Genomic DNA, 12,028 nt, shown 5'->3' with positions numbered 1-12,028 from the left:
CTTTATTGTAACAACACAAGAAAAGGACCCAAGAATTTATGTGTGTGTACTAAATAAGAGCACTTTGAAGATACCAAGGTGAATTTTAAGAAGACAACAGGCACCTGGAATTTCAACATAAAATAAAACAGAACAAAATGATTACATTCTCGAGCAGAATTAGGAGAAAAGATGATGTACAAATTTTGTTACGGACATAAAGGACAAAGAGTGTATAGATCTAAGTGCAGTTTAACAAAGGATGCAACTGTTTGGATGCCTGATTCGTTTAAGCTAAATGAATAGCTCTACAATACAAATTCAGGCTTTCAATAAACAATTGGATGAGAACTCCAGTATACCCAGGACACCTGTACGTAAGGGATGCTTTAACCTGGCAAGGATACTTTGAGATCAGATCCTGTTTCCGTCCTACCAGGACTTTGTCTTGGCAGCAGGATTCGGATTATAAGAAATCAGAAGAATATTCTGATTTATTTACAGTTCTCAAGCATACTGCAGCCATGAGAAATGCTAGTAATAAAGTGGTTATAATGGACCATGCTGGCTGCCTTGGATGCTATGTTCACGGCCCACATGTTCTCTGAAAGCAAGCATACCAACCTGAAGTATTGAAACTTTCTCCCTTTCTATCCATACCATAAGCTTCACTGGTTTATGCTCCATTTGTATCCAGTTCCAATGTAGGAAAATTAACAAGCACAAGTGAAAGCCTACGATTTTTGGCAGCAGATCCCCAGCAATGACCAAGCACAGATGAAAGACACTAAGCATCTTTACAAATAATACATCCGCTGTAGTCATCTCTAACACAGCTAACCCTAGTGGCCAGAATTCTGGAAACCTTTTGGGAAAAGTGTATTTTCTAAAAATAGCTAATAGCACCACTTTTTTTTGGAGTAATACCATAAAAATATGGAAAGATAATTTAATCAAGAATGAAGTGCAATAACTTTTATGAAGGATTTGCTATTAGAATAGCAGTTACAGTATAAAGGAGAAAAGTGAAACACGTAGAAAAAACAAAATACACAAAAATTATCACCATAGAAAAAACGAGATATACAAAATTTATCACATCAGTTAATACTTAGCTGGGTAACATTTAGCATGAATTACGGCCCTACAACGTCTTCCCATGGAGTGGACCAAGTCTTTTAGTTCTGCAGCTGTTATAACATGAAACCAAGATTGAATGATTGCTTCTATTAACTGGGTTTTGTTGCTGGGTTGCTTCTGACTAATTTCTTTAGTCTGCTCCATAGATTTTCAATTGGGTTAAGGTCTGGGCTATTCCCAGGCCATTTCATCAGCGGAATAGGATTATCTTGAAACTCCCTGCCCCCCCCCAAAAAAGTGGTGTTATTAGCCATCAAACCTCAAAAATAAATTTTTCCCAAAAGGTTTCCACAATTTTGGCCAGTACTGTATATTTGTATTACAGCGGCTTGGCATTATACCAAGCGGCAAAATTACTTGTTTAAATTTGGCCTGGATCGTGCCCAGGGCTGTTTATCAATACCCGTGTACCGCATGATCACCATTGCCGACGCAGCGAGGGTGGCTTGTGCCACAAACCACGCTGTGCAGGCCTGCTCCAGAACGCCACGCGGGTATCCTCGTTGCGTTTTTCCTCATCCGCTTTTCACCGTCCCGTGTACAATAATGTGTTTTGTTTTACTCTCAACCCCGGTGGAGCAACACGCTGGCTGGCGCCCCCGAAACCACGTGGTCTAAAAATGACACAGTCCGCCGGGAGTCTCCCATTTTCGATCCTCCGGGAGGATCGGCGGGTTTCGGGACAACAGAAGCGGATCTCCTTTTAACCCGGGTGAGGGAAAAAATCTCCCTCTTGGCGCGGGCTGCCGCCATGGCTCGTACAGCTCATGTTTTCCTCGCCAGCAGAGAGGCTCTTCCCAGCCGCTCCTCCTCCCTTTGCCACACAGAAGGGAGGGGAGCGTTACTAATATCGACAGCTCGACCTCGGACCGCGGAACCAGGCGAAGGGTTACTTAGGAGGCATCGGCGCCCAAGCACTTAGATCTGCAACCTGCGGCTGCGGGTTTTTCACCCGCCCGGTTTGAATGGGTTGACAATCGGGACGGTTCATCTACTCTTGACAAAGGCGGAGAGCCAGAGGATCAGCCTCCGCCTCCGTTGTAATCTCTGAAGGTTTCCTGCAAAAGGATCAATCGCTCTCCGAGAACTGCTTTGGACTAGGTAGGTTTTAATCTCAAGAGTTTTTCTTGCTATCCTGACCGGGCAGATACATTCACTGTGGTGCATCACTGAGCTACTTACTTCGGTCCCCGCTGTTTCCATCCTTGCTCGTGAATCGATCTATAGCATCGAGATGGAGAGCAAGATGTTGGAGACGTGACTCGCCCGTGCCCACTCCTCACGAGTGGGAAGACGGACAGTAGTGGCCAAAACTGTGGAAACCTTTTGGGGGAAAGTGTATTTTTGAGGTTTGATGGCTAATAACACCACTTTTGGGGGGGAGTTTCGAGATAATCATATTCCACTGCTGGAATGGCCTGGGAATAACCCAGACCTTAACCCAATTGAAAAGCTATGGAGCAGACTAAAGAAATTTGTTAGTCAGACTCAGAAGCGACCCAGCAATAAAACCCAGTTAATAGAAGCAATCATTCAATCTTGGTTTCACATTATAACAGCTGCAGAACTAAAAGACTTGGTTCACTCCATGGGAAGACGTTGTAAGGCCTTAATTCATGCTAAAGGTTACCCAACTATTAACTGACGTGATAATTTTTGTATATCTCATTTTTTCTACGTGTTTCACGTTTCTTCTTTATATTGTAACTGCTATTCTAATAGCAAATCCTTCATAAAAGTTATTGCACTTCATTCTTGATTAAATTATCTTTCCATTGATATATAATTTTATATATCTTTCCAAAAGAAAGTGGTGTTATTAGCTAGTTTTAAAAAATACACTTTTCCCAAAAGGTTTCCACAATTTTGGCCACTACTGTATTTGTCACTTCCCGCTGTCCAAGACTTCAGATGTACCCTCCTAAGAGTGCCTAGATTACAGGTAGACCTCGACTGATGACCACAATTGAGCCCAACATTTCTGGTGCTTAAGTGAGACAGTTGTTATAAGGGAGTTTTGTCCCATTTGACAACCTGTCTTGCTGCAGCTGTTAAGTGAATCATTGCAGTTGTTAAGTTAGTAACATGGTTGCTAAGTGAATCTGGCTTCCCCATTGACTTTGCGTGTCAGAAGGTCACAACAGATGATCACATGACCTGGGACACAGCAACCATCATAAGTATGAACCAGTTGCCAAGTGTTTGAATTTTGATCACATGACCATGGAGATGCTGCAATGGATATAAGTCTGAAAAATGGTAATAAGTCACTTTTTTCAGTGCCACTGTAACTTCGAACGGCCACTACGAATGGTTGTAAGTCAAGGACTGTCTGTATCGTAACGTGCTAGCTCTTACTGTATATATTTCTTGTCTTAACTTGTCCAGAAGAATCAGCCTCTCTTCTTCCGCTCTGCCGGGCATCATTTATTCATTGAAAGCTTGCCGGTAGTGATCTGGTTAATATTTTTAATTATAAACTTTTATTTCTGTGTCTTGACACTAATAAAGTACTCTCGCTTTAGAAAAGGAGTTTTGAAGTATATTAGGAATAACACTGACACAAATGCTTGTAGTCTGAGGGAAAATAATAAACTTCTAGTAGGTACTGTCTAGCTAAGCACTAAACTCAATTTGTTGCATAGATATCTACATGGGGAGGAGAAAAGAGAAGGTGAGCACAAAGACAGGAAAACAGCAAAAATAAAAATAAATTCAGGGATTGGTCAACACAAATCACATCCATACTTGTGGCCACAGTTTGCACTGTGACATAATACACATTTTGGCATCATGGCTAGGAATTCCAAAATGTTAACACACCCATACAGTTACAGTTAAACACATACAGTTATACATGTATCCATACAATTGCTATAATTCACAATACTAGCAAAATATTGTATATCTGATCCTGATTTTCCTACAATTAGAATAATTCTGTCCATCAAGGAGACTGATTCAGATTTTCGTTATTATTCTGGAGTCAATAGAATATCCCCAGGCGAGACAAAAAAAGTTAGAAAGACAGCTGCACCTTTTAAAATTAAATATTGTATATATTCTCTGTGTGTGTGTGTATTGTATATGTGTGTGTATTGTTAAAATATAATTTATTTTTAGTTAATCCATAATAGTAAAGGATCCTGTCTTGAGTGGTCCTTGGTGTTCTCTGAGCTTGCTTGTTTTCTTGCAGACATCATCATCATGATGTTACCTGTAAGAAAACAAGCTCAGAGAGTACCAAGGACCCCTCATTTCAACCCCGAGCAAAAAATCCTGTCTTCTCCCAAGTAATATTTGCAAAATAGAATCCATTTCTTCATTCTTGGAGCGCCTTTTTTAAAAACACCTATGATACACAATTTTAAACAACTATACCATGTTGAGGCACAATTAAGCAAAGGATTCAAGTCCTTAAACTGTGGAAATCTGTTCCTGTTCTGTGAGTTGAAGATACTTTGTTCTAAACCTTACCTGATAACAAAAATATCACCAGAAGTAGATTTTAGCTGGCAGATCTTTCTCTGATTATTTAATACCACAAGCTAACTCTCCAATCCACTACATTGTTACAATTCCATTCCGCTGTTGGATGTTACCTCTGCAGCATCCTCTCCATGTGAATCAGCTCTGGAGTTTAGCTTTGAACTACAAGTTGCTTGTCATGCCTGTTACACTAAAAGCAAAAACTGAACCATCTGCCTTTGTAGAAATCTTCACTGAAGCTTCCTTGGTGCAGATGAACAAGCTGGTGGATATTTGCAAAAGTTTTATTTGCCTTCCATTGCCTGTCTTTTCATATTATTATTATTATTAGAAACTCGTGTACTATATTTTACAGATTAGCTGTAATTAGCACAAATATATATCAAACAGGCATGTTCTTCAGGAAATTAGGTTTAGCCATTTCTCCCTGACATGAGCACCAAATAGGAAATGTTCCTTTGATTTTGCATGCTACACAAAGCAGAATAGCCACTAATGCTCACTCGATTGTGTGCTTTTACACCTGTTTCAGGACTTGACCTGGTAAAGCAAACTTCATTATCAGTCCAACTAACAAAACCACCTTGTTCTTTATGAGGAGATGAAAAGATTTTTTTTTCCAATGTACAAATAAAAGGAACAATTCTAGGCTTAGACAGATCATTGCTTCTACCAAGCATTAGTAAATGTGGCAATAATTTTAGTAGTTAAACTGACATTTGGAAAAACTTCTTTGTACTATTTTTTTTTAAAACAAACTGCTAATGAAAGTAATTGAGTTTCAAGTTGTAAATATACATAATTGTATTTTGGGAGTCACACTCATATATGGAAAGTATGGAACATTATTTTAATCAGATAGAACAAACCTATTCTGAACATTTTCCAGAGTTCATGCACGAATTGGGGTTAGTCAGCTTGATCATATGGATATATTCATTACACAGTCATTGTGCTTGTGACCATATCACATTTTTGCACCCAATTCTAGCATCTTCATCAAGAACGTGTTCATGTGACTAGTGATTCAGGATAAGCTGATCCAGAAGTAACCCCAGCAAAAAATACCAAATCAGTTGAAATATTCCTCATCTACTATCATCAACAGGTTAACCATTAGAATTGGCCTTAGGAAGAGTTTTGATAGACGTCTACCCAAGGTAAGAGCAAATGCTCCCATTCTTTGCATCCTCACAGCCATGTATTTCCCCAACCAGTGGTTCACCGCTCAAAATAATAAATATATTCTGAGGACCAATGTACATGTGTGTGTATATATATATATATATATATATATATATATATATATATATATATATATATATATATATATTAGGAATGTGAGGAAGAGGGAGAGAAAGAGAAAGTGCTTAGATGAATTTCATATCGGAATCCATTTAAAAGTATTATTTCAGAGGATCATATTCAATTTAAAATAGTCTTTTGGCTTATGTTGATCACATCACATATGTAGGCCCTCACTGGATGTTGTAATGATGATCATGTGTCTATGAATGCTACTTCATTGCTGGAGATACTATTTTTTTAAGCTAGCTCTTTTTTTCTTTTGCTTTATTTGTTTTTCAATTAGGTTGATCAAAATGGCAGAAGACCCAGTGTCAGAGAGTTGGAAACCAACAACACTATCTGAAAATGCTAGCAATAATGTAATTCCCATGCATGAAGCAACTCAGGTATTTTTTTATTGCTGTTGTTATGGTTGTTGTTATTTTACAACTATGTTTGTGATTTGGTTACTTTCATATATCCATAACAATCTTCCCCAGTCTGGTGAATCTTCCATAAATATTGGACTTGAAATCCAATGGAACATTCTAAAATATGGAATATTGCGGGAATTTCTGAACTATAACTCCCACCACCCCTCACTACTGCTAAGTAGAGCTGTAGTTCTCTAAACCACTAAATTCTCCATCCAATTTACTCTGCAGTGACCAATCCAATGTACTATTGTTTTATTAATTTTGCGCAGAAAAGAGGAGCGTTGAGCTTAATCTCTATGACTTCATGGACACTTCTGTATAGTTTCTTGGGAAGTGTAAAGAAATATTCAGCGCTTTTAAAGGAGGCGAATTTTATGCTTTGGATCATTAGAAAAAATTGACCGTAAACTGGTTCTGATAATAATGGCCTCATATAAATCTATGGAGTTGTTACATCTAGAGTATTATGTACAGTACAATATTCTAGTCACCATATCACAAGAGGAATATCATGTTGCTGGGAAGGTGGGGTAAGGGTAATCTAGGAGATGAGGGGTTTGAACATCTTCCCTATGAGGATAGGATGCAGTGACTGGGACTGTTTAGCTGGGAGAAATGACACAAGAAGATATGACTAAGGTGCATAAAAGTGTGCATGGTTGATAGGAAGAAGTTCTCCAAATTCCATAATACTAGACTAGAGACTGTTCTATGAAAATGCCTAGCAGAAGACTTAAAATTGATGCTTTTCATACGATATATATAATCAACTTTTAGAATGTGCTGCTTTGGGACATATTATTGGCTGCTAGTTTCCAAGTCTTTAAAATGGCTTTAATTATTGGCTGCTGCCTGTTAACATACTAGATTCATGGAATTGACAGTGGGAGAAGAGACTTGATACTCTTATTTGTGGGCTTGCTATAGATGCTTCTTGTGAATCGTTCCTGAGATGGAATGTTGGCTAGATGGTTTTCGTGATCAAACATTGCCATTTTCCAGGATGCGTTTTCAATTTCCCAATCTGCTACGGAACCCTGGAATTCCCATCGGTCTCACTACCAGGCCAGACTCTGTAGTGATTGGTTACTTTTGAGTAATGAGTTACTCCAGGGTAATATATATGCTATGAGCTGTGGTGGCACAGTGATTAGAATGCAGTACTGCAGGCTAATTCTGCTCTATTGCCGATTGCCAGCAGTTTGACAGTTTGATTTTGCCCGGTTCAGCCTTCCATCCTTCTGAGGTCAGTAAAATGAGGATCCAGATTGTTGGGGGCAATATGCTGACTTTGTAAACCTGTTTAGAGAGGGCTGAAAAGCACTGTGGATGGTATATAAATCTAAGTGCTATTGCTATTGTAGCAGTTTAATACACATAGTCCTCAACTTACGACTGGAATTCGTAATTTGGTACTGGAATTTTAGTTGCTAAGTGATGTGGTCATTAAATGATGTTATGACCATTTTTACCACCATCATTAAGCAAATCACACATTTAAGTAAATCACATGATTGTTAAATGAATAAGTTCTTAAGCAAAACTGGCTTCCCCAATTGACTTTGTCAGAAGCTAGCTGAGAAGGTAGCAAATTACGATCATGTGATTACAAGACTTTGCAAGTATCATAAGTATTAGTCAGCTGCCAGGCTCCTGAATTGTGCATCTCTCCTGAAGTTGGGAAATTCACAGCTTGTGGGTTACCTACTTCTGTCTTGAATGGAAGGGGGGGAAATGATCTTCATGTTAAACTTCCACATCAATAACACTGTAATTCCTGAAGCTAGCTGTGAAACTGATTAGTGATTTATTTATTTATTTATTATTTTTATTTATTTTTATATGCCGCCCTTCTCCGGAGACTCAGGGCAGCTTACAATGCGTTAAGCAATAGCCTTCATACTTTTGTATATTTTATACAAAGTCAGCTTATTGCCCCCACAAACCGGGTCCTCATTTTACCCACCTTAGAAAGGATGGAAGGCTGAGTCAACCCTGACCTTGATAAACCCAATCCTGCTCATGTTAGTGAAACTCATTAGTGATAAACCCATGTTATTAAGCAGGAGTAAATTGTATCAAGACAAACTCTTAAATTGCAGTTATGAACCACAAAACCTCCTTATCCTATCCCTCTCTAAAGAAATTGGATTATAACTTATTTTGTCTCTTGTATGAGCATAAACCAGAAGTGAGCAAAAAAGTCAGACAAATACATACAATTTTATAATAAATACAATTTTATTAGAACTAAAATCATAAAATACCTACAGACTTCATAAACCAGCATATTTATCAACCACTGTTCTTGTCTGGACATAATTCAACTGTTAAGCTACTCTTGCTCAATTTGGTGTCATTATTAGAATTAAACTATGGAACAATTTTCTCCAGACTGATACCCATCAGACAAAATTTTACTTAGAATTAAATCTCACTGAGTTCATAACTTTTCAAAAGCGAAAAAATTAGGACTTAAAGTGCGATGGATGGTTGTCACTAATATTATTTCTTGATTTCTACTCAGGATGTTTTGGATTCTGGAGTCACCAGTGGCATTGTACAAACAAAAGAAACAGCTCCATTGAACAGAAGTGAAGAACACACTCAGGGACCTCTGACCGAATTAAAAACTTCAGGGAGACGAATATGTGCTTGTCCTCCTCAAGGCATCCTTGCCAGAATAGCAACAAATGGTGAGGAGAAAAAAAATGAATGAAGAAAAAAGTCCCTGTTTTCTGTAGAGCATATTTATTTGATGTGTTGTATTTTAATCTGTTCTAGAATACGTCAACATGGGAAAATTGCTCTGAAGAAAATGTGACTTGCCCTTCGGCCTTCTTACAATTCATGCTGGGTGGTGCATGCAGAAAAGTGTAGGAGTAATAGAATATATCATTCCAGTCCCTTTCTTCCACACCCACTTCTTGCCAGCCTTATCTTCCTATTAGCTGTCTGACTTACTCATAGGTTAATGAGTGACTAGTGAAATTGTAAATTCTACCCAATAGGGAAATATTGATTATTCACAATGCTGGTTCCTTGGGCGATGAAAATGGTCCCTAACAAATCAGACTCTCTTGAGTCCCGTTCTGTTTCACAGAGTAGAAGGGGTTATTTAGGCTACTGAGTCCAAGTAGTCATGGAATTCCACTTTTGCAGCTCCCTGCCTCTGTCCAACTATTCTGCAAAGGTTGCTAATCCGACTGATGAAAATCAACAGCATATATTTTTGCAATTTGAGAATGGAGTATTATAACATATTGGTTCTGCGAACTCTAAAATCAGCACAATACTATGGAAGCAGGGGGGCAGTGGAAGGTGGAACTAATTGTTAACACTTCCCAAAACAAAGCTTGCTAAATCATACCTCTTATTTCACATTATTGTTTCACACCCTTTGTGTCACTGTTAGATATATTTCAGCCTTTAGACCCCCTAATATATTCAATAAGTATATCAGTCACCACCATCTTTCCCCAATTTTCTATATTACATATTCTGATTAATTTCCTTGGGTAGACATGCACAGTGTATTCTAGGCCAAGGCAAGGGTGTCAGGATAGATTTTTAAAAATCTTCACCTATGAAGCCCTGCCTTCTCTTTTTGTGTGTCACGTGGTCACATCATGACTCCCTTCCCATGGATGCCTCTGGGCAAGGGCCATACTTGGTCTCTTAATTTTATGATGAAGATGATTTTTTTTATTTATTTGTCGAGTACATATTCGATAATATATATAAGTATAAACATGATTATGGATACATTAAATGGATATGAATAAAAGGGAACATTAGGACAGGGACAGTAGCCACGTTGGTGCGCTTATGCACGCCCCATACAGACCTCTTAGGAATGGGGCGAGGTCAACAGTAGCCAGACTAAGGTTAAAACTTTGGGGGTTTGGGGACGAAACCACAGAGTCAGGTAGTGCATTCCAGGCATTGACCACTCTGTTGCTGAAGTCATATTTTCATATTCCATATTTCATATCCATATTCCAAGAAATAATGGATAATTAACACAATTACTCTCATACATTTAATCCCTTCTGCCACTTTGAAAATTACAATTTGATAAAAGTTACATTAGTCTATGCTCCAAATTCCATCATTTGGTTGCATTTTGTGGCATGTCTGATTGATAAGAAACTTACTGGATTGTGCAGTTTTATAGCCACAAAAGGGAACATTTAGCAAAAATGAACTGGTCTTAGAAGTGCAGCTTTGCTTTTTCCATTTTTTTGTTTATGTCATAATCCAGATGCAATTTAGCAATAAATAATAAAAAAATAAATAATAATCCTTTATTCATTAATATAAATTCTGAGAAATATTTTCAATATGCTTACATATTTTTCACTTTTTTCTTCTTCCAGTGGCAGCAGTAGCATTGATCTGGGCTGTGATCTGGTCTATTACAACCCACGAAAGTCTTCCTGGTGGGAGCCTCTTTGGATTTTTATTCCTCTATCTTTTTGCTGTAATTGGTGGTAAAATTATGGGCTTAATTAAATTTCCTGGTCTGCCTCCTCTCCCTCCTCTTTTGGGTAAGTATGTGTTTAGATAGGCTGTATCTTTTCACATTTAGATTGGTTAGTGAAATAAAGAATCCATTGTGAAATTGCCACATAGTGCAAATTTATATCATTAAGCTATAATTGATTGGAAAACACAATATTACTTGGTGAATATATTTTAATTACTGAGAAAGTCACTTAAGGTAATTTGTTTTTTTTTGTTTTTTTTTGTAATTGAGTAAAATGTATTTGAATTTGACTAATTGTATAAAATAAGAAATGACCAACACTCTGTTCAAAAGAAAAAAGAAAGAAAGAAAGATGTGGGTGAAAGTGGGAGAGGAGAAAAGAAAAAAACCAATAAAATTTGTTAAAAAAAAGTTAATTTGTTTTTATTTATTTTTAATGTATTCATTAAATTTATATGCTACCTATCTCACTAGCCAAAGGAATGGATAGTGACTCTAGGTGGTTTTCAGTTGCTATTTGATTTTGTGTTTTGAGATGAAATTAATTAGAATGACTCCTATAATAAGGAATGTGCAGCCTGCAGATTATTTAAATTAATTAGCATTTTTAAATTATTCCTTTGTTCTGAATTCACTATGTTTTGGGCCCAGGGATGGTTCAATGTAGCAAGTACTTCACTTTTCAAATTCCCTTAAGTTTTTGAGTTCCATTTGATTTTTTTTAATCCTAACCCTAACCCAGTTATTAAGGGTTCACACAAAATATTGACCCATAAGCTAAATTAAGATGTAGGTTTGCATATGAAACTAAATTAGACATACAGAAAAAAACGATTCAAAACAAAATCCCTAAGATCAGTTTACTGGGTAGTGTGCTATTCTAATTTAGTCTGTTGTGTGAATGCAGTCGTTTTCATTCAGCTCATCCTGTGATAGCAGCTTAAAAAGTTTGAGATTACAACTCTATGTATGATTGATTTATAGTTTTGATGATTAGGCTCTAATCATCAAAGAAATGTATGTTCATACAACATGCAAATCCATGCTGCTAACCATAGTTTTCTGAATAATACAACCATATTTTGGCTTATCATGATTAGACTTAGCACATTTACTTCCTCTCAGAATGTGGATGATGTCCCAAATGATGCTAAATAATAACTTATTTAACCATAGTGCATACACTTCTATTTAATAAAGCCCAATG

The 12,028-nt window shown here is 37.4% G+C and overlaps 1 protein-coding gene across 1 annotated transcript in view; it reads left to right on the top strand.

Annotated features, from left to right (window-relative positions):
* The first annotated feature begins 1,431 nt into the window (after nucleotides 1-1,431).
* LOC117679893 (sodium/hydrogen exchanger 9B2) overlaps nucleotides 1,432-12,028 on the top strand; it is a 28,125-nt gene continuing 17,528 nt past the window's right edge. The window contains exons 1-5 of the mRNA XM_034442194.2: nucleotides 1,432-2,220; nucleotides 5,600-5,768; nucleotides 6,200-6,302; nucleotides 8,860-9,028; nucleotides 10,712-10,882. Coding sequence (XP_034298085.1) covers nucleotides 6,210-6,302; nucleotides 8,860-9,028; nucleotides 10,712-10,882 — 433 coding nt within the window. The 5' untranslated portion in view covers nucleotides 1,432-2,220; nucleotides 5,600-5,768; nucleotides 6,200-6,209. The remainder of the gene's footprint in view (nucleotides 2,221-5,599; nucleotides 5,769-6,199; nucleotides 6,303-8,859; nucleotides 9,029-10,711; nucleotides 10,883-12,028) is intronic.

Source organism: Pantherophis guttatus, chromosome 8 (assembly GCF_059756535.1).
Source record: "Pantherophis guttatus breed Tessera chromosome 8, ASM5975653v1, whole genome shotgun sequence".
NCBI lineage: Eukaryota > Metazoa > Chordata > Lepidosauria > Squamata > Colubridae > Pantherophis > Pantherophis guttatus.
The sequence above is the reverse complement of the archived record's forward strand: the minus strand, read 5'-3'. Positions and strand labels throughout refer to the sequence as shown.